Source organism: Mustelus asterias, chromosome 16 (genome assembly GCF_964213995.1).
Source record: "Mustelus asterias chromosome 16, sMusAst1.hap1.1, whole genome shotgun sequence".
Classification (NCBI taxonomy): domain Eukaryota; kingdom Metazoa; phylum Chordata; class Chondrichthyes; order Carcharhiniformes; family Triakidae; genus Mustelus; species Mustelus asterias.
Genome location: NC_135816.1, coordinates 80,738,261 through 80,761,085, shown reverse-complemented (window position 1 = coordinate 80,761,085; position 22,825 = coordinate 80,738,261). Strand labels below are relative to the sequence as shown.

The following is a 22,825-nucleotide window of genomic DNA, read 5'->3' as shown; positions in this document are numbered from 1 at the left end:
GGATGTTTTCTCTCCCAGTGTGTGGGTGTTTACTCGGGTGTTTTCTCTCCCAGTGTGTGGGTGTTTACTCGGGTGATTTCACTGCCAGTGTGTGGGTGTTTACTCGGATGTTTTCTCTCCCACTGTGTGGGTGTTTACTCGGGTGTTTTCTCTCCCAGTGTGTGGGTGTTTACTCGGGTGATTTCACTGCCAGTGTGTGGGTGTTTACTCGGGTGTTTTCTCTCCCACTGTGTGGGTGTTTACTCGGGTGATTTCACTGCCAGTGTGTGGGTGTTTACTCGGGTGATTTCTCTCCCAGTGTGTGGGTGTTTACTCGGATGTTTTCTCTCCCACTGTGTGGGTGTTTACTCGGGTGTTTTCTCTCCCAGTGTGTGGGTGTTTACTCGGGTGATTTCACTGCCAGTGTGTGGGTGTTTACTCGGGTGTTTTCTCTCCCAGTGTGTGGGTGTGTTTACTCGGGTGTTTTCTCTCCCAGTGTGTGGGTGTGTTTACTCGGATGTTTTCTCTCCCAGTGTGTGGGTGTTTACTCGGGTGTTTTCTCTCCCAGTGTGTGGGTGTTTACTCGGGTGATTTCTCTCCCAGTGTGTGGGTGTGTTTACTCGGGTGATTTCACTGCCAGTGTGTGGGTGTTTACTCGGGTGATTTCACTCCCAGTGTGTGGGTGTTTACTCGGGTGATTTCTCTCCCAGTGTGTGGGTGTTTACTCGGGTGATTTCACTGCCAGTGTGTGGGTGTTTACTCGGGTGATTTCACTCCCAGTGTGTGGGTGTTTACTCGGGTGTTTTCTCTCCCAGTGTGTGGGTGTTTACTCGGGTGTTTTCTCTCCCAGTGTGTGGGTGTTTACTCGGGTGATTTCTCTCCCAGTGTGTGGGTGTTTACTCGGGTGTTTTCTCTCCCAGTGTGTGGGTGTTTACATAGAAATACATAGAAACCCGACAGTGCAGAAGGAGGCCATTCGGCCCATCGAGTCTGCACCGACCACAATCCCACCCATGCCCTACCCCCACATATTTACCCGCTAACTACGCATCTCAGGGACAATTTTTAACCTGGCCAATCAACCTAACCCGCACATCTTTGGACTGTGGGAGGAAACCGGAGCACCTGGAGGAAACCCACGCAGACACGAGGAGAATGTGCAAACTCCACACAGACAGTGACCCGAGCCGGGAATCGAACCCGGGACCCTGGAGCTGTGAAGCAGCAGTGCTAACCACTGAGCTACCGTGCCGCCCCAGTGTGTTTACTCGGGTGATTTCTCTCCCAGTGTGTGGGTGTGTTTACTCGGGTGTTTTCTCTCCCAGTGTGTGGGTGTTTACTCGGGTGAATTCACTCCCAGTGTGTGGGTGTGTTTACTCGGTGTTTTCTCTCCCAGTGTGTGGGTGTTTACTCGGGTGTTTTCTCTCCCAGTGTGTGGGTGTGTTTACTCGGGTGTTTTCTCTCCCACTGTGTGGGTGTTTACTCGGGAGATTTCTCTCCCAGTGTGTGGGTGTTTACTCGGGAGATTTCTCTCCCAGTGTGTGGGTGTGTTTACTCGGGTGTTTTCTCTCCCAGTGTGTGGGTGTTTACTCGGGTGTTTTCTCTCCCAGTGTGTGGGTGTTTACTCGGGTGTTTTCTCTCCCGGTGTGTGGGTGTGTTTACTCAGGTGTTTTCTCTCCCAGTGTGTGGGTGTGTTTACTCGGATGTTTTCTCTCCCAGTGTGTGGGTGTGTTTACTCGGGTGTTTTCTCTCCCAGTGTGTGGGTGTTTACTCGGGTGTTTTCTCTCCCGGTGTGTGGGTGTGTTTACTCGGGTGTTTTCTCTCCCAGTGTGTGGGTGTGTTTACTCGGGTGTTTTCTCTCCCAGTGTGTGGGTGTGTTTACTCGGGTGTTTTCTCTCCTGGTGTGTGGGTGTGTTTACTCGGATGATTTCACTTACCGCTGTGCAGCTTCTCGTGTTCTTTCAGATGCTTCTTGAAATTGAAGGATCGTCCACAGGAGGGGTGGGAACAGGCAAAGGTTTTCTGCAGCAAATGCTGGTACTTCATATGGTGCTGAGGATGAGACAGAGAGTAACTGGGACGTTGTGTGACACAAGACCCCCAAGAGAGAGAGAGGGAGAGAGACAGACAGACAGCGAGGCAGGGTAAGAGGATGTCTGGGGTGAGGGGAGATCCAACTGGACCTTCATCACCAACTTCGATATCCAAATTCCTCATAACACCAAGATCTCTCTCACACTGACCTGTCCCACTGGGACTACGCTTCAGGTCCAAGTGACACAGACCTGAAAGACATTTGGCTCTAACTCTCCCTCACACTGGAGTGTCCATATCCCGCTTTGTTTCTCTCCTTCATCTCCTTAAACACAACTACACCCCTTCCCATCCTCACACCCAACAATATTTCTGAGGAACTCAGGGACACCTTTGTCACCAAGATTCCAATCCTGCGACCGGATGCCTCTGCTGCGTCTCTCCAGTCCAGAAGCCCACCGGGTCATACGCCCTCTTAATCCACCATCCTCCAACCTTCACTCCCTTTGCCCTGATTTTTCTTCACTTTCTCTTCCAGCTCTCCTGTCTGAGCTTACCTGACTCAAGAGACCCACCCCCTGCATCTACGACCCTAACCTCACCAAGCTGCTGGCCATAAAAGCTTTGATGTCTAATTTTTTTTTAAATTTACTCTGTTCAAAAAAACGCAATAAAAATACAACCACTTCTGGAGCAGAAAAGATTTAAGATGACTTGTGACAGTGCATTTCAAAGTCACAGACAGATCTGGTGAGGTAAATAAGGAAGTGTTTTCAGTGACAAAGGGAAGCCAAGGGTGACTGGGTCAGGGGCAACTTGAAGAAGCATCTTTTTACTTTGAATAATGGGGCAGTTTGCTGTGACTTAGAATGAAATGGTCAGGAAAATGGTAGAAGCAGATTTAATAATCATTTCTTTAATTGAATAGGGTTCTTGAAGGAAAAAACAGACAGAAGTCAGATAAGAGAGAGAGCGTGCAGATGTGATGGGCAAAATAGCTTCAGTCCGATTTTAAGACTATAAAAGACTCTGGGATAATCTAATTGAGATTTTTAAAAATTCAGTTGCAGGCGAGGTCAGCATTGCTGATCCCAAATTGCCCCTTGACAAGGTGGTGGTGAGCTGCCTTCTTGAACTGTTGCAGTTCCTGAGGTGTAGGTACTGTTACTGCTGTGTGGGAGGGAGTTCCAGGATTTTGATCCAGTGTCAGTGAAGGAATGGCGATATATTTCCAAGTCAGGATGATGAGTGACCTGGAGGAGAACCTCCAAGTGTGGTGTTCCCAGGTATCTGCTGCTCTTGTCCTTCTAGATGGTAGTAGTTGTGGATTTGGAAGCTGCTGTCTGAGGAACCTTGGTGAGTTTCTGCAGTGCATCTTGTAGATGGTACACACGGCTGGTGGAGGGAGTGAATGTTTGTGGGAGGGGTAACAATCAAGCGGGGCTGCTTTGTCCTGGACAATGTCGAGGATCTTGAGTGTTGTTGGAGCAGCACGCTGCCAGGCAAGTGGGGAGTATTCCAATACACCTCTGACTTCTGCCTTGTAGGTGGTGGACAGGCTTTGTAGAGTCAGGAGGAGAGTTACTCGCCGCAGAATTTTTGGATGCTTGAAATAATGAAAAGGTTTTGTAGGGTTGACACAGAAGAGATTTCCCTTCTGGGCATCACCTTAAAATCAGAGCTGGCTGTTTACAGGTGATGGCAGGAAACACACCGAGAACAGATGAAATCTGGAACTCTGCCCCAAAATGTTCTGCGGCTAACAAAATATTTCAAAACAGTGACTGGCCTTTTATTGTTAGGCCAGAGATTGTGGATCGTGCAAGGGTGGGAAAGTGAAGCTAAGATCCAAATCAGCTATGATCAAATTAAATCGTGGAACAGGTTTCAGGGGCTGAATGGCCTCCTTAGTTCGGCTGCTTGAATACCTGCGGTCAGGGATTGGAGCTGAAGATGTTCTCCGGGTTTGCGAGTCCCACCTACCTTCAGGTACTGCCGATTGGAGACAATCTTCCCACAGCCCTCAAACTCGCAGCGAAGAATCTCCTTTGGAGCTTTCTTCCTGCAGGAAGAAATATACACCAGTCACGAATATGGCAGAATTCTTTATAGAAACATAGAAGATAGGAACAGGAGGAGGCCATTTGGCCCTTCGAGCCTGCTCCGCCATTCATTACAATCATGGCTGATCATCCAACTCAATAGCCTAATCCTGCTTTTTCCCCATAACCTTTGATCCCATTCGTCCCAAGTGCTATATCCAGCCGCCTCTTGAATACATTCAATGTTTTGGCATCAACTACTTTCTGTGGTAATGAATTCCACAGGCTCACCACCCCGGGTCAAGAAATTTCTCCACCTCCGTCCTAAATGGTCTACCCTCAATCCTCAGACTGTGACCCCTGGTTCCGGACTCCCCCACCATCGGGAATATCCTGCCTGCATCTACCCTGTCTAGTCCTATTTGAATTTTATAAGTCTCTATGCGATTCCTCCCCTCATCCGTCTGAACTCCAGCAAAAACAATCCTAACCTAGTCAAATCTCATCATACATCCCCGGAATCAGCCTGTAAACCTTTGCTGCACTGCCTCAAAAGCAAGAACATCCTTCCTCAGAAAACGAGACCAATACTGCACACAATACTCTAGGTGTGGTCTCACCAAGGCCTTGTGTAATTGCAACAACACATCCCTGCTCTTATACTCGAAACCTCTCGCAATGAAGGCCAACATGCCATTTGCCTTCTTTACCGCCTGCTGCACCTGCATGCTTACCTTCAGTGACTGGTGCACAAGGACACCCAGTCTCACACTCCCCTCTCCCAATTTATAGCCAGTTAGTAATCTGCCTTCTTGGTTTTGCTTCCAAAGTGAATAACCTCACATTTATCCAAATTATGCTTCATCTGCCATTGATTTGCCCACTCACCCAACCTGTCCAGATCATTCTGAAGGATCTCTGCATCCTCGTCACAGTTCACCCTCCCATCCAACTTGGTATCATCTGCAAACTTTGAGATGTTACATTTTGTTCCCTCATCCAAATCATTCATATACATTGTGAATAACTGGGGTCCCAGCACTGATCCCTATGGCACCTCATTGGTTACTTACTGCCTGCCAATTTGAAAAGCACCCATTAATTCCTACTCCTTGCATCCTCTCTGCCAACCAGTTTTCCATCCATCTCAATACACTTCCCCAATCCCATGCGCTTTAAGCTTGCACGATAATCTCTTGTGCGGGACTGGACTTTGTCAAATGCTTTCTGAAAGTCCAAATATACCACATCTACTGGTTCCCCCTTGTCAACTCTACTAGTTACATCTTCAAGGTGGATAATGACATATTATTATACATAACATATATAAAGTGGTTAGCACTGCTGCCTTACAGCGCCAGGAACCCGGATTCAATTCCAGCCTCGGGGAGTTTGCACATTCTCCCCGTGTCTACATGGGCTTCTGTCAGGTGCTCTGGTTTCCTCCCACAGTCCAAAGTGTGCAGGTTAGGTTGATTGGCCATGCTAAGTTGACCCTGTCAGGGGATTAGCAGAGTAAATGAGGGTTACGCGTATAGGACCTTGGTGGGAATGTGGATGGTACAGACTCGATGAATCACATGGCCTCATTCTGTACTGTAGGGATTCTATGATCGTACATAGTTGATTCTGAGACCAGGCTCCTGAATCTCAATAAAGGTAACTATGATGGTATGAGGCATGAATTGGCTATGATGGATTGGGAAACATTACTGAAAGGAAAGATAGTGGACAGGCAATGGCAGGCATTCAACAAACGAATAGGTGAACTCCAGAAGTTGTTTATTCCTGTTTGGCGCAAGAGTGGGAAAGGAACTGTGGTCAACCACAGATTAGAATGGAAATTAGAGATAGTATCAGATTCAAAGTAGAAGCATACAATTTGGCAAGAAAAAGCAATAGACCTGAGGATTGGGAGCAGTTTAAAATTCAAAAAGATGGACCAAGGGATTGACTAAGAAGGGGAAAACAGAGTATGAAAGTAACCTAGCGGGGAATATAAAAACTGCCTGTAAAGGTTTCTATAGATATGGAGAGAGATAAAGATTGACAAAAACGAGTGTCGGCCCATTACAGTCAGAATCAGGGAATTCATAACAGAGAAACTAAATTTGTACTTTACTTCTGTCTTCACAAAGGAAGACATGAATAATGCACTGGAAATTCTGAGACACATAAGTTTAGAGAAGAGTTGAAGGAAATCAGTCTTAGTAGAGAAATTATTTTGGGGAAATTCATAGAGTCATAGAAACCCTACAGTACAGAAAGAGGCCATTCGGCCCATCGAGTCTGCACCGACCACAATCCCACCCAGGCCCTACCCCCATATTCCTACATATTTACCCACTAATCCCTCTAACCTACGCATCTCAGGACACTAAGGGCAAGTTTTAGCATGGCCAATCAACCTAACCCGCACATCTTTGGACTGTGGGAGGAAACCGGAGCACTCGGAGGAAACCCACGCAGACACGAGGAGAATGTGCAAACTCCACACAGACAGTGACCCAAGCCGGGAATCGAACCCAGGTCCCTGGAGCTGTGAAGCAGCTGTGCTAACCACTGTGCTACCGTGCCGCCGGAGACAATGGAATTGACGGCAGATAAATCTTCCGGGCCTGATAATCTTCATCCCAGAGTACTTAAGGAAGTGGTCCTAGAAATAGTACATCCATTGGTGTTTATTTTCCAAAATGCTTTGGACTCTGGAATGATTTCTACAGATTGGAGGGTGGCTAATGTAAGCCTGCTTTTCAAAAAGGGAGGTAGAGAGAAAACTGGGAACTAGGAGTGAGTGTGAAAATGGAGTGAAACTGACCTGATTTTTTTCATGGGAATCTGAGATTCTTCATTCTGCTCCCTGTGGGTTCGCCTGAAAGAGAGAAAATGATCAAATGTGGCTCTGCAGGAGGGAGAGAGAGAGAGAGGGAAACAGACGGACAGAGAGAACTGCAGAGGAGAATGTGAGAGATAGACCAACTGAGGGGGAATCTGGGTTGTGAGACTGGAGGGGAAATGGAGTGGGGAGACAGACCAGGCTATGGGGAAGCTTTGGACATGCAGGTTCGGGTATGTGGCAGACACCAGGCTACAGGGAAGCAGGGGGAGGTGGTATAATGGGTGGGGGAATAATTGTGGGGACAGTAGGGTGTTCTGGGAGAGGGAAGAAAGAGACTGGGGACAGGAGATGGAGGGGGGTGTTGTTAAGAGGAGATACCGGGGGAGGAGGGGGGGTGCCGGGGCCAGGGGGAGGGGGGGGGGGGGTGTGCCAGGGGGAGGTTGGGGGGGGGGGGGGGGGGGGAGGGTGCCGGGGCCAGGGGGCGGGGATGTTGGGGGCGAGGCCGGGGCCAGGGGGAGGGGATGTTGGGGGCGAGGCCGGGGCCAGGGGGAGGGGATGTTGGGGGCTGGACCGGGGCCAAGGGGGGAGGGGAGGGGGGGGCAGGGCTAGGGGGGGGAGGGCCGGGCTGGAGCAAAGGGGAGGGGCCAGGGCTCCGGGGTCAGGGGAGCGAGGCCAGGGATGGGCAGAAAGACAGAGAGGGCAGCGTGCAGAGAGGGAGAACAAATAGAGAGAGAGTATACACAATCTGTAATCAACAAACCGCACCCACCTTCCCCACCAACCCCCTGAACCGCCTTACATCACCTGCTCTTTCTTGGTACAGATTTAGGCCGAGGAGTTTTCTGATTCTTCTTCGGCTCCTTTGGTGCTCTTCCTCGTAACCGAGGCTGCAACTTGCGCTTGATCCTCTCTGAGCTGTGCCAAAATGGAGAGACAGACCGAAGATTCAGCAGACAAGGTAGGATTAATCCTGCAGCAGTACTAATCCTGAGCACCCACCCCTACCAATCCAGCCACTATACACAGCATACACTCCTCCTACACATTCCCCACCCCACACAAATGCCCCCCTTCCCCCACCCCAAGAAATCCCTCCTTTCACCAAAACACTCCTCTTCCCCCCCCACTACTCCCCCTCGCCCCTGCTTCCCCATACTCAAACCTGCCCCTTGCGGCCTACCCTCCCACAACACACAACATCTTTGAATTCCGTAAAGTTTCTAAAACAGTGGGCTGATTGATTAAATAGACAAACAAATTGTGGTAAAATGCACTGGGGAAAATACAGAAACAATTCAAAATATTCAACAAAAATACGTTCCACTCATAAATGAAAAGTAAGAAAATATCAATCCAAACGCAAGCAAATACTCATTAAACGGGAGGATACTGAGAGGAGTTGAGGAAGTGAGAGAACTTGGGGTGCATGTTCACAGGTCCTTGAAGGTGGCAGGGCAGGTGGACAAGGTGGTGAAGAAAGTACATGGAATGCTTTCCTTTTATTGGGCGAGGTACTGAACAAAAGCAGAGATGTAATGCTTATTGAATAAACTATAACTGGAGTTTTGCGTAGAGTTCTGGTTACCAAAGGAAGGACATAATTGCTCTTGAGTGCAGAATGTGGCCAGGGCTTGCAAATTGCAGCTATGAAGAGAGATAGGGTAGGCACGGGCTGTTTTCCTCAGAAAAGGGGAGGCTAAGGGGTGACGTCATGTAGGTGTTCAAAATTATGAGGCATCCAGAATCATAGAATCCCTACAGTAGAGAAGGAGACCATTTGGCCCATCGAGGCTGCACCAACAACAATCCAACCCTATCCCCGTAACCTCACACATTCACCCCGCTAACCCCCCGAAACGAGGGTCAATTTAGCACGGCCAATCAACCTAACTCAAGATTGAGTCGACCCCTGGCTGAGAGGTCAATTACTAAATTTAAGTAGATTGGTAGAAGGATTAAAGGGGATATGATCCGAGTGTCCTAGTGCACAAATTTGGAGGCAAACTGCTGCGCCCTCCAAACGCGCAGGCGGTGCTCGCCACCTCCTCAACATGTGGGTACGTGCGCTCGCCGCAGCAAAACATACTCTTCCCAACGCGCATGCAGCATGCCCCCCCAACGCGCATGCACGCATGCCCCCCCAACATGCATGACTGCCCCCCCGACGCGCACGCGCATGGCTGCCCCCCTCCGACGCGCACGCGCATGGCTGCCCCCCTCCGACGCGCACGCGCATGGCTGCCCCCCTCCGACGCGCACGCGCATGGCTGCCCCCCTCCGACGCGCACGCGCATGGCTGCCCCCCTCCGACGCGCACGCGCATGGCTGCCCCCCTCCGACGCGCACGCGCATGGCTGCCCCCCTCCGACGCGCACGCGCACGGCTGCCCCCCTCCGACGCGCACGCGCACGGCTGCCCCCCTCCGACGCGCACGCGCACGGCTGCCCCCCTCCGACGCGCACGCGCACGGCTGCCCCCCTCCGACGCGCACGGCTGCCCCCCTCCGACGCGCACGCGCACGGCTGCCCCCCTCCGACGCGCACGCGCACGGCTGCCCCCCTCCGACGCGCACGCGCACGGCTGCCCCCCTCCGACGCGCACGCGCACGGCTGCCCCCCTCCGCGCGCACGCGCACGGCTGCCCCCCTCCGACGCGCACGCGCACGGCTGCCCCCCTCCGACGCGCACGCGCACGGCTGCCCCCCTCCGACGCGCACGCGCATGGCTGCCCCCCTCCGACGCGCACGCGCATGGCTGCCCCCCTCCGACGCGCACGCGCATGGCTGCCCCCCTCCGACGCGCGCGACCGCCCCCTCAACGCGCGCGACCGCCCCCTCAACGCGCGCGACCGCCCCCTCAACGCGCGCGACCGCCCCCTCAACGCGCGCGACCGCCCCCACAACGCGCGCGACCGCCCCCACAACGCGCGCGACCGCCCCCTCAACGCGCGCGACCGCCCCCTCAACGCGCGCGACCGCCCCCTCAACGCGCGCGACCGCCCCCTCAACGCGCGCGACCGCCCCCTCAACGCGCGCGACCGCCCCCTCAACGCGCGCGACCGCCCCCTCAACGCGCACGACAGCCCCCTCAACGCGCACGACAGCCCCCTCAACGCGCACGACAGCCCCCTCAACGCGCACGACAGCCCCCTCAACGCGCACGACCGCCCCCTCAACGCGCACGACCGCCCCCTCAACGCGCACGACCGCCCCCTCAACGCGCACGACCGCCCCCTCAACACGCACGACCGCCCCCTCAACACGCATGACCGCCCCCTCAATGCACGTGCACGACCGCCCCCTCAATGCACGTGCATGACCGCTCCCTCAACGCGCACGCGCACGACTGCCCCCTCAATGCCTGTGCACGACCGCTCCCTCAACGCGCACGCGCACGACCGCCCCCTCAACACGCACGACCGCCCCCCTCAACGCGCACGACCGACCGCCCCCTCAATGCACGCGCACGACCGCCCCCTCAACGCGCATGACTGCCCCCTCAACGCGCATGACTGCCCCCTCAACGCGCTTGCGCACGACCGCCCCCTCAATGCGCGCACACATGCCCAGAATATAGCGCACATATAGACTCTTCCCCCAGAACATAACACACTGCCAAGAACACACACTATATCCGCTCAATATACGCACACACACCTACATACACTCACGCACCCTCCCCTCCACCCCAATGGCTACTCCTCCATCTCCCTCCCCCCAGTCCAACAATTAGTGCCCCTCATCTCCCTCTCTCACCACACCAGTATCTGGCCTCATTGATGAGAACGCACCCGTCTGATGAAGGGCTGTAATTCTGATCCTTCAGATCATCTGCATAGCTCAGGTCATCATCTGTTGATTCCTCCATTCCCCCGATGGGGCCAATGTCACTGGATTAAAGAAAACAGTGAGGTGAAAAGCTCACACAAGAACAATAGCTACCCAACAGCTAACAAAGAACTGGTTGGGAGCTCCAGGAATTGGGGGGTGTGGGGGGGGTTTTGGATGGGACTGAGATGGGATGTTTGTTTTGAGGATCGGCATGAACACAGTCCAGATGGAGGGAATGGGCAGGCGGGGACAGGAGACTGGCAGACTCTGGGGCATCAAGGGGTTTGGGGGGGTGGGGGGGGGGGGGGGGTGGCTCTGGGACATGGGGCACTGTGGGACATGGGGGGGTTTAGGGGCACTCCAAGGACAAGGGGCACTGTGGTACATAGGGGGAGGGGGGCACTCTCTGATACAGGAAGGGATGGTGGATGCTCTGGGCGAGGTGGGGGGGGGGGGGGGGGAGAAGCGAGGGGGCGGGGGGCCAGGGATGGGTAGGAGAACACATGCTCTGGGACACAGGGGGAGATTGGGGGGGGGGGGCTCTGGGACATGGTAGCAGGGGGAGGGTGGGGGATGTCGTTCTGCAATACAGGTTGGGAGCTCCAGGAATGGGGAGGGTGGAGGCTGGATGGGGATGAGATGGGATGCTTGTTTTGAGGATCAGCATGAACGCAATCCAGACGTAGGAGATCCGGGGGTGGGGGGCATGTGTCGGGAGCCTGACATCCCCAAATGGGGCTTGCGGAGAGGTAGGGCGGGAAACTGCCCTTGAGACAAGAGTTTGAGACAAGGTTGGCCTGCGGTGGAAAAGGAGACAGTTAGTGAGCAGCGGGGGGAGGGCAGCCAGGGTTGAATGGGAGCAAGTGTGAGGCTAGACGAGCCCAGGTGGTGACGGTGTGGGTGAGGCGGACTCAGCCTCAGCGGAGTCAACTGAGTGGAGGGGGGGGAAGCTAGTGCGGGGTACCTCGGAGAGGGGTGGTGGAGCTGACAGGAAGTCCAGGGCATGGGGTGGTATGGGGAGCTCATCAAGGAGAAGTTGAGAACACAGCAAAAGGAAAACAAATCTTGCAAGTAGCCACTGGGCTCAAGAACATTCCAGATCTCACCTTTCAACCCAAACTTCCAGCTCGCCATCGTTCCTGACTGCAGTATCAACAGCTGGCGATTCACAAACTGAAACAAAGAAGAGAAAGAATCAGAGACTGTGTCTCAGGATACAGCCTGTTCAAACCCTTTTGTGATGGTAGCTGAAATGCTACTCTTTATAAAAACACATCATATTCCACATCCATCAACTGAGGCTAAGGTGAGACTGTTACCTGACATGGGGAATAGATTGGGCCAGGTGGACCAAGTAGGTAAACACTTGAGTTTATATCGTATGGAATTAAGAATTGACATTTAGAATTATAATAATTATATAAACAATGGAGAAAGGCAAGGAACAAGCCAACAAAATTACCCCTAAACTGGAAGTGGGCCAACTTCACTGGGATGAGAAGTCTCATCAAAGTCAACTAAACCCAAGACTGACAGGAAAAATGGACAGAAGAATGAATGAGGGATCTTTGAGGATATTTCAGGTACAGGTTCGGTACATTCCAATGAGGGCAAAATGTGGGGAAATCAAAACCAAAGTTTCCTGGAAGGAGAGGGTAGTAGAGAATACAACGAAACATAAAGAGGTGCACAGGAAAATGAAAGGGCAGAAAGTCTTGGGAGAGCTGACTATACTTCAAAGTGGATAAAATCACCAGGTCTGGACGGCTTGCATCCCCTGGTTGTTAAACAATGACAGTAGAAAGACTTGTAATTATCTTCCCTCAATTCACAGGGAGGGGGATCATGCCAGAGGGTTAGAGGGTGTCAAATTAAACACATTTGTCAAAGGATGCAAGGGCAGTCTTTGTAATTACAGGTCAGTCCATTTCATATCAGTGGTGGGGAAGGTTTTAGAAACAATAACTGTAACAAAATAAATCAACTAGACATTCGGAACAGTGAGAGCTAATGGAGGAAGGCCAGCATGGATTGATAAAAGGCAGACAAAAGACAAGTTTAAAAAATCAGGGGTGTATGAGGGAGCAGTGGACACTGAGATGGACCTTGACTGCGAGTGTGACAGGCCGCCGTTGGAAATATATACAAAAATATGCAACACAGAACAAATCACTGCAGAACAAATCAGAACTAAATGCTCTTTTTCTGAATGCACAAAACATTTGCAACAAAATAGATGAATTAGAGTCATAGAGGTTTACAGCATGGAAACAGGCCCTTCGGCCCAACTTGTCCATGCCGCCCAGTTTTTACCACTAAGCTATTCCCATTGCCCACATTTGGCCCATATCCCTCTATACCCATCCTACCCATGTAACTGTCTAAATGCTTTTTAAAAGACAAAATTGTACGTGCCTCTATTACTACCCCCAGCAGCTCATTCCAGACACACACCACCCTGTGTGTGAAAAAATTGCCCCTCTGGACCGTTTTGTCCCTCTCACCTTAAACCTATGCCCTCCAGTTTTAGACTCCCCTACCTTCGGGAAAATACATAGACTATCTACCTTATCTCTGCCCCTTATTATGTGATAGACCTCTATAAAATCACCCCAAAGCCTCCTACACTCCAGGAAAAAAGTCCCCCATCTATCCAGCCTCTACTTATAACTTTAACCATCAAGTCCCAGTGGCATTCTAGTAAATCTTTTCTGCGTTCTTTCAAGTTTAATATTATCCTTCCTATATAGGGTGACCAGAATTGTACACAGTATTCCAAGTGTGGCCTTACCAATGTCTTGTACAACGTCCCAACTCCTGCATTCAATGTTCTGACCAATGAAACCAAGCATGCCGAATGTCTTCTTCACCACCCTGTCCACCTGTGACTCCACTTTCAAGGAGTTATGAACCTATACCCCGAGATCTCTTTGTTCTATAACTGTCCCCAGTGCCCTACCATTAACTGAGCAAGTCCTGCCCTGGTTTGATCGACCAAAATGCATCACCTCGCATTTATCTAAACTAAACTCCATCTGCCATTCATCAGCCCACAGGCCCAATTGATCAAGATCCCGCAGCAATCCTAGATAACCTTCTTCACTGTTCACTATGCCACCAATTGATAGTCATGATGCGGAGATGCCGGCGTTGGACTGGGGTAAACACAGTAAGAAGTTTAACAACACCTTTGGTTGGACTTTAACTTGGTGTTGTTAAACTTCTTACCAATTGATAGCACAGATTGCAACATACGAGTATGATGTATTAGCTATTAGAGAAATATGACTGCAGGGTGATCAGGACTGGGTGCTCAACATTCCAGTGTATAGAATATTCCAAAAGAACAGGCCAAAGGGGAAAGGAGGTAGGGTAGTGTTGTTAATCCTGGAAGGTTTCAGAGCAGTGCTGAGTCATAAGAACATAAGAAATAGGAGCAGGAGTAGGCCATCTAGCCCCTCGAGCCTGCCCCGCCATTCAATAAGATCATGGCTGATCTGAAGTGGATCTGTTCCATTTACCCGCCTGATCCCCATAACCCCTAATTCCCTTACCGATCAGGAATCCATCTATCCGTGATTTAAACATATTCAACGAGGTAGCCTCCACCACTTCAGTGGGCAGAGAATTCCAGAGATTCACCACCCTCTGAGAGAAGAAGTTCCTCCTCAACTCTGTCCTAAACTGACCCCCCTTTATTTTGAGGCTGTGCCCTCTAGTTCTAGCTTCCTTTCTAAGTGGAAAGAATCTCTCCACCTCTACCCTATCCAGCCCCTTCATTATCTTATAGGTCTCTATAAGATCCCCCCTCAGCCTTCTAAATTCCAACGAGTACAAACCCAATCTGCTCAGTCTCTCCTCATAATCAACACCCCTCATCTCTGGTATCAACCTGGTGAACCTTCTCTGCACTCCCTCCAAGGCCAATATATCCTTCCGCAAATAAGGCGACCAATACTGCACACAGTATTCCAGCTGCAGCCTCACCAATGCCCTGTACAGATGCAGCAAGACATCTCTGCTTTTATATTCTATCCCCCTTGCGATATAGGCCAACATCCCATTTGCCTTCTTGATCACCTGTTGCACCTGCAGACTGGGTTTTTGCGTCTCATGCACAAGGACCCCCAGGTCCCTTTGCACATTAGCATGTTGTAATTTTTTTCCATTTAGATAATAATCCAATTTGCTATTATTTCCTCCAAAATGAATAACCTCGCATTTGTCAACGTTATACTCCATCTGCCAGATCCTCGCCCACTCACTCAGCCTGTTCAAATCTCTCTGCAGACCTTCTATGCCCTCCACACGATTCACTTTTCCACTTATCTTTGTGTCGTCTGCAAACGTTGTTACCCTACACTCAGTCCCCTCCTCCAGATCGTCCATATAAATGGTAAATAGTTGAGGCCCCAGTACCGATCCCTGCGGCACGCCACTAGTTACCATCTGCCAACCAGAAAAGCACCCATTTATTCCGACTCTCTGCTTCCTGTCGGATAGCCAGTCCCCAATCCACGCTAACACCCTACCCCCAACTCCGTGTGACCCAATCTTCTCCAGCAACCTTGATATAAATCAGTGGATAGTAATATACAATCAGTTTGCATTGAAATCAAGAATAGCAGAAGGAAGACAAAGGTGGGAGCAGTCTATAGACCCCCAAAATGTGATCTTTCAAGAAGTGAGATTATAAATGGGGAAATATCAAAGGACATGGTTGAATGGAACTGCAATTATCATGGGAGATGTTAGTCTGCATATTGATTGTACAAACCAAACTGGCAAAGGTAGCATAAAATAAATCGTTTTGGAGTGTATCAGGGAGTGCTTTTTTACGGCAGTGCGTTAAGGAACCTACCCAGGAATGGGCTATTTTAGATTTGACTTCGTGTAATGAAGAAGAATTAATTTGGGATCTTGTGATTAAGGATCCCCGATGGGGTAGTGATCACAATATGATAGAATTCCAGATACTGTTTGAGAGTGATCAGTGCCTTCAACTTAAATAAGGGGCAATGTATGAGGGAGGAGTTGTCTAAGGTGAACTGGGTGAACAAGCTAAGATACAGAGTCAGTAGATGAGCAGTGGCGGATATTCAAACAGCTGATCCCAAACACTCAGCAGGAGTTTATTCCAATCGAAAAGGATTCCACGATAAAAAGGCAAAATCTATGGTTAACACAGGAGGTCAAGGATAATTTTAAATTGAGAAGTAGGATATATATATGTATATAAAGTGGCAAGGGATAGTGGTAGACCAGAGGAGTGGAAAACTTTTAGGATCCAAAAGCAAAAGAATTAACAACCTTATAAAAAGGAAAACAATTAACATTGAAACAAATGGTAAGAGTTTCTCTGGTGATACACACAGGAAGCGGTGGTTAAGATCAATGTGGGACCACTGCTGAACAAGGCAGGTGAATCGATAACAGCTAACAAATGGTGGATTATGCTGAGTAAATATTTTGCACAAGTCTTCACCGTAGAAGACATTGCAAACATCAGATGGGCTGATTTCAAATAACATGGTAGAACTTTCAAAAATCCCAATCACAAGGGATAGAATATTAGAGAAGTTCAAGGGGCTAAAGGCAGACATGTCACCAGGACCTGATGAATTGCATGCTGGGCTTTTAACGGAAGTGGCTGCAGAGATAGTGGACCCATTGGTTCCAACTTTACGTTACTCGCTAAATTCCAGAAGGACACCAGAAGATTGGAAAACAGTCAATGTGACGCCCTTGTTCAAAAAGGGGGAACAGCAGAAGGCAGCGAATTATAGGCCAGTTAGTTTAAGATCTATTATTGCCAAGACACTGGAGCCAATAATCAAAGAGGAAATAGCTAATCATTTAGGAAAGCTGAATGTAATCAAACCCAGTCACATGGTTTCATAAAAGGTAAATCATGTTTGACAAATTTGCTTAAATTCTTCGAGGATGTAACAAAGAGAATCGAGAGAGAGGAACCTGCAGATGTTGTATATTTAGATTTCCAAAAGGCATTTGACAAGTTTCCTCAAAGAGGCTAGTGCATAAAGAGCCCATGGAATTGGGGGAAAGTGTGTTAGCATGGATTAAAAACAAGCCGTCAGATAGAAAACAGAGTGTTGGAATAAATGGGTCATAGAAATCATAGAAACCCTACAGTGCAGAAACAGGCCATTCGGCCCATCAAGTCTGCACCGACCACAATCCCACCCAGGCCCTACTCCCATATCCCTACACATTTACCCGCTAATCCCTCTAACCTACGCATCTCATGACACTAAGGGGCAATTTTACCATGGCCAATCAGCCTAACCCGCACATCTTTGGACTGTGGGAGGAAACCGGAGAACCCGGAGGAAACCCATGCAGACACGAGAAGAATGTGCAAACTCCACACAGACAGTGACCCAAGCCGGGAATCGAACCCAGGTCCCTGGAGCTGTGAAGCAGCAGTGCTAAGCACTGTGCTACCGTGCCGCCCCAAATTCCTCAGGTTCTTGTAGTGCTTCACATCACCAGGCACCCAGGTTCAATTTCAGCTTTGAGTGACTGTGTGTGGAGTTTGCACATTTGCCTTTTCAAAGTGGAAAGATGTAACTAGTGGAGTACCACAGAGATCAGTTCTTGGCCCGAAATTGTTCACTATTTACATTAATGGCCTGGAGGAACGAACAGAATGAGAAGTTTCCAAATTTGTGACAATATGAAGATTAGGTGAAGAGGTAGGTTGTGATGAGGATATTGTGATTCTGCAATGGGATAGATAGATTGGGTGACTGTGCAAAAACCTGGCAAATGGAGTTTAATGTGGGAATGTGTGAGGTCATGCACATTGGTAGGAGGAATCAAAAGACAGATTATCTAAATGGTGAGAGACTGCAGCTGAGTGAAATATAGGGGGACCTAGGTTTTCACAAAAAGCTAGCAAGCAGGTCCAACAAGTAGTTCAGAAGGCAAATGGAATTTTGGCCTTATTGCAGTGGTTACAAATAGGGATGGCAGGGCAGGCTTGAAAGGCCTATGGCCTGTTCAGGCTTCTATTTCTTGTGATTGTGCTCGACTGATCTAATCTAGTTGAGGCCATAGTCTTAGGCTAAGAGGTAGCAGATTTAAAACAGAAAGGAGGAGAAATTACTTCACCCAAAGGGTCGTGAATCTGTGAAATTCTCTACCCCAAAGTGCAGTGGACGTCAGACACTAAACAGATTTGAGGAGATCGAAAGGTTTTTAATTAGTAGCAGGGTGAAGGGTTATGAGGAGCAGGCAGAGAGGTGGAGATGAGATCAGATCAGATCAGCCATGATCGTATTGAATGGCGGAGAAAGCTGGAGGGGCTAAATGGTCTACTTCTGCTCCTAGTCCTTATGCTATATTCTCATGCCACCCAACAGGTGGCATAGTGACATGTGTTAGCACTGGTGCTTCACATCACCAAGCACCCAGGTTCAATTTCAGCTTTGAGTGACTGTGTGTGGAGTTTGCACATTTGCCTACTGTCTGCAATGGTTTCCTCCGGGTGCTCATGTTTCCTCCCAAAGCAGGTTAAGTGGATTGACCGTGCTAAATTGTCCCATAATGTCCAAGTACGCGGGATTACAGGGATAAGGTGGGGGAGAAGACCTGGGTGCGATGCTGTTTCGGAGAATCGGTGCAAATGCGATGGCCCAGATGGCCTCTTTCTACACGGTAGGGGTTCTATGGTTCTCTGTTATCATTTATTGCGAGAGGGATTAAATACAGAAGTAGAGAGGTTATGCTTCAGTTACAGGACACTGGTGAGACCATAATTGGAATAATGAGTACTCTATTGGTTATCTTTTTAAGGAAGGATGGCAATGCATTAGAAGCAGTTCAGAGTTTACTAGACTAATACCAGGAATAAGCAGGTTATCTTATGAGGAAAGGTTGGACAGGCTTGGCTTGTATCCACTGGGTTTAGATGAGTAAGAGGTGACTTGATTGAAACATACAAGATCCTGAGGAATATTGACAGCGTGGATGTGGAGATGATGTTTCTAGAACCAGGGGTCACTGTTTAAAAATAACGTTGCAGTGGAGTAACAGAGAAGCTTGATGAAGTGCTGGATGCGGTGTAACTTTTGGGGAAACAAATAAATTAAATCAACAAATCGAGGGAAAAATTAAAAGGCAGCCTCTTAAAGGGACACTATCAAAGCAAACAAAATCTCAAAAGAAAATTAAAACATCAGAGGAAAATGTGACCGAAGACACCCCAGTCCTGGCGGTGCCCACTGGGCATGGAATGTTTCAATGGTACTAACAGACATGCCATGCCCCCTTTCCAGGAACATTAAGTGTTTGACAAAGTACCACATCAAAGGCTGGTGAACAAAGTAACTGGAACAGGAGGGTCAGTGTCAGCTTGGATACAAAATTTTGGCTTAAGGACAGCAAACAGTGAGCTGTGGTAAATGGCCATTTACCACATTAGACAATGACAGGCAGTGGAGCAATTGCAAAGTGTGTCTGGGGCAGTGGGGTTTCTTATGCATAGACCTTTGAATGTATCGGCATATAATGAGTGTGATTGGCAAAGTGTCTGGAATCTGGGATTCATATATAGAGGTATCGAGTACTGAAATTAAACTGAAAAAATGCTCTGGTTCAGATACAACATCGCATCCAGTTCTTGTCACTACAATTCAGGAAGAATATAAGGGAGCAAGAGAGCGGGGTAATGGAGATTGAGGGGATGGTTGACCCAGGGAACGGAGTAATGGAGATTGAGGGGATGGTTGACCCAGGGAACGGAGTCATGGAGATTGAGGGAATGGTTGACCCAGGGAACGGAGTCATGGAGATTGAGGGAATGGTTGACCCAGGGAACGGAGTCATGGAGATTGAGGGAATGGTTGACCCAGGGAACGGGGTAATGGAGATTGAGGGAATGGTTGACCCAGGGAACGGAGTCATGGAGATTGAGGGAATGGTTGACCCAGGGAACGGAGTAATGGAGATTGAGGGAATGGTTGACCCAGGGAACGGGGTAATGGAGATTGAGGGAATGGTTGACCCAGGGAACGGAGTCATGGAGATTGAGGGGATGGTTGACAGAAATACACAAGATTACGACCGGTTCAAATGAGGTAGACAAATCAAAGCTCCTCCCATGAACAACAAGGGCTGTCACAGAACCATGAAAAAGTTATGGCACAGAAAGAGGCCATTGCGCCTATTCATGTCTGCACTGGTGGCTAGGGGAGACAACTTGAAGTAAAGCAGGAGGAAGAATTTTCTGACAGAGTGAGTGGGAATGACCTGAGGAAGTAGAAACGATCAATGAGGGGAACGCCACCGTCTGCAGGTTCCTCTTTGAGCCATTCACCATCCTGACTTGGAAATATATCACCGTTCCTTTACTGTGGCTCCGTTAAAACCCTGGAACTCCTTCCCTAACAACACTGTAGGTGTACCTACACCGCAGGGACTGCAGCGATTCAAGGCAGTGGCTTACCACCATTCCATGAACTCATGTTCCATGCTGTCTTTGCCAATCTGAATTGCCTAATTCACTTGTTGATTAAAGTCAACCACAATTGTTGCCGTACCTTTTTTACACATCACATTTATGTCCAACCGTGTAACTATTCTTAGAGGGCTTATATACTCCCACAGGTGACCTTACAATTTCTTATCTCTACCCAAACTGATTCGACATTTTACCCTTTTGAGCCAAGATGTTCTCTCACTACTGTCCGCATGACATCCTTAATGAGAGTCACACCACCACCTTTTCCTGTCTTTTCAAAATGCCAAATGCCCTTCAATGTTAAGCTTCCGGCCTCTGTCACTCAGCAGCTATGTCTCTGTCACGGCGAACAGGTCATGCTGTGGACTCAAAATACTGAAAATATCCAGCATTTTGTTTTTTTAAATTTTAGATACATTTTTAGCTGTCTTAACAATTCATCAAACATTGCACACATTCTGATACAAAGCCTTAAATTTTGTCTTTTTTGTACTCTGCGGTCTTATCTACTGGTGCACTCTCTGTCTGATCGAGATACAGTTTGTACTCTGTCCCTTCCTATCGCACTGGGGTTAAAAATCACAGCCCTGCTTGATACTTTGTTGTTTTCCTTTGATTTACTTTATCCACTCTTGCGAAATCTGATCGTCCCACTATACAGTTTTCAAAGCCCCCTCTACCGCTCTAGTTACAAGACTTGCCAGAACACTGGTCTCCCCATGGTCCAGGTGAAGGCCGTCCCAATTGCACGGTGATAGAATCCTAGTCAGAGTCATAGTCATCGGGTCAAAGTGCAGAAGTGGCCCATCAAGCCTGCACCAACAAACTACATTAAATCTACACTAATTCCATTTTTCAGCACTTGGCCCATAGTCTTGAATGTTATGACATTTCAAGTGCTCATCCACATATTTTTTAAAGGTTGTGAGGGATCTCACAGTGCATTCCAGATTCTCACCATCCTCTGGGTGAAAGACTTTTTTCCTCAGGTCCCCTCTAAACCTCCTGCCCCTCACACCTTAAAATCATGTCCCCTCATTATTGTCCTTCAACTAAGGGAAACAGCTGCTTCCGTTCCACACTGTCCATCAGGTGGATAGGAAGCAGCTGTTTCCCTCAGTTGAAGGACAATAATGAGGTTGTATCACAGCTTGGTCTGGCTTCTGCTCTGTCCAAGACCGCAAGAAACTACAAAAAGTCGTGAATGAAGCCCAGTCCATCACGCAAACCAGCCTCCCATCCCATCCATTGACTCTGTCGACACTTCCCGCTGCCTCGAAAAAGCAGCCAGCACAATTAAGGACCCCACGCGCACCAGGCATACTCTCTTCTTCCATCATGAAAAGATACAAAATTCTGAAGACACGTACTAACCGACTCAAGAACAGCTTCTTCCCTGCTGCCATCAGACTTTTGAATGGACCTACCTCACATTAAGTTGATCTTTCTCTACACCCTAGCTATGACTGTAACACTACATTCTGCACTCTCTCCTTTCCTTCTCTATGTACGGTATGCTTTATCTGTATAGCGCGCAAGAAACACCTTTCATTGTTCACCAAAACATGTGACAATAATAAGTCCATACCCGTCACAATCCTATAAACCTCAATCAGGTTCTCCCTCAGCCTTCCCTGCTTTAAAAAATAACCCCAGCCTATCCACCCTCTCTTTATAGCTCAAATGCTCCAGCTCAGGCAACATCCTGGTGAACCTCCTCTGCACCCTCTCCAGTGCAATCACATCCTTCCCTTAGTAAGGCAACGAGAACTGCACACAGTACTCTAGTTGTGGCCTAACCAAAGTTTTGTACAGCTCCAAAATAACCTCCCTGCTCTTATCACAGAATCATCATCATAGAATCCCTACAGTGCAGAAGGAGGCCATTCGGCCCATCGAGTCTGCACCGACCACAACCCCACCCAGGCCCCATCCCCACAACCCCACGCATTTACCCTAGCTAGTCCCCTGACACCAAGGGGCAATTTAGCATGGCCAATCCACCTAACCCGCATATCTTTGGACTGTGGGAGGAAACCGGAGCACCCAGAGAAAACCCAGAAAAACACAGGGAGAATGTGCAAATTCCATAAAGACAGTGACCCAAGCAGGAATGATATAGCTCCCACCTTCCCCAGTACTGGTGCCAGAGCCACATGAATTGAAGCCCATTCCTCCCACACCAGTCCTTCAACCACTCAACCATCTAATTTTATTCACATTATGCCAATTTGTTTGTGGCTTCGGTAATAATCGAGATATTATTACCTTCAAGGTTCTGCCTTTTAACCTCACCCTTAGCTGCTCCTAATCTTTCGGCAGAACCTCTTTGCCAGTATTTTCTAAGTTGTTGGTGTCCAACGTAGGTCCTCACCACCAACCACCACCCCATCCCACCACCATCCCACCCCCTCCCCGACCCCCACCACCCGCTACAACTTCCACTCCAGCCCTGAGCAGATATAGGAGCAGAAATAGGCCATTTGGCCTATCAAGTCTGCTCTGCCATTCAATGAGATCATGACTGATTTTATGTGATAATTCTCAACTCCACTTTCCCACCTTATCTCCATAATCCTTCATTCCCTTCCCGATTTAAAATCTATCTCAGCCTTGAA

General features: G+C 49.1%; 1 protein-coding gene across 2 annotated transcripts in view; it reads right to left on the bottom strand.

The window, feature by feature from the left end:
• LOC144505269 (zinc finger protein 692-like) overlaps positions 1–22,825 on the bottom strand; it is a 52,130-nt gene that overhangs the window by 18,930 nt on the left and 10,375 nt on the right. For both annotated transcript variants that reach the window (XM_078231324.1, XM_078231323.1), the window contains exons 5-10: positions 11,830–11,896; positions 10,684–10,782; positions 7,699–7,809; positions 6,874–6,927; positions 3,997–4,075; positions 1,917–2,031 (exon numbers count right to left, since the gene is read on the bottom strand). In XM_078231324.1, coding sequence (XP_078087450.1) covers positions 1,917–2,031; positions 3,997–4,075; positions 6,874–6,927; positions 7,699–7,809; positions 10,684–10,782; positions 11,830–11,896 — 525 coding nt within the window. The remainder of the gene's footprint in view (positions 1–1,916; positions 2,032–3,996; positions 4,076–6,873; positions 6,928–7,698; positions 7,810–10,683; positions 10,783–11,829; positions 11,897–22,825) is intronic.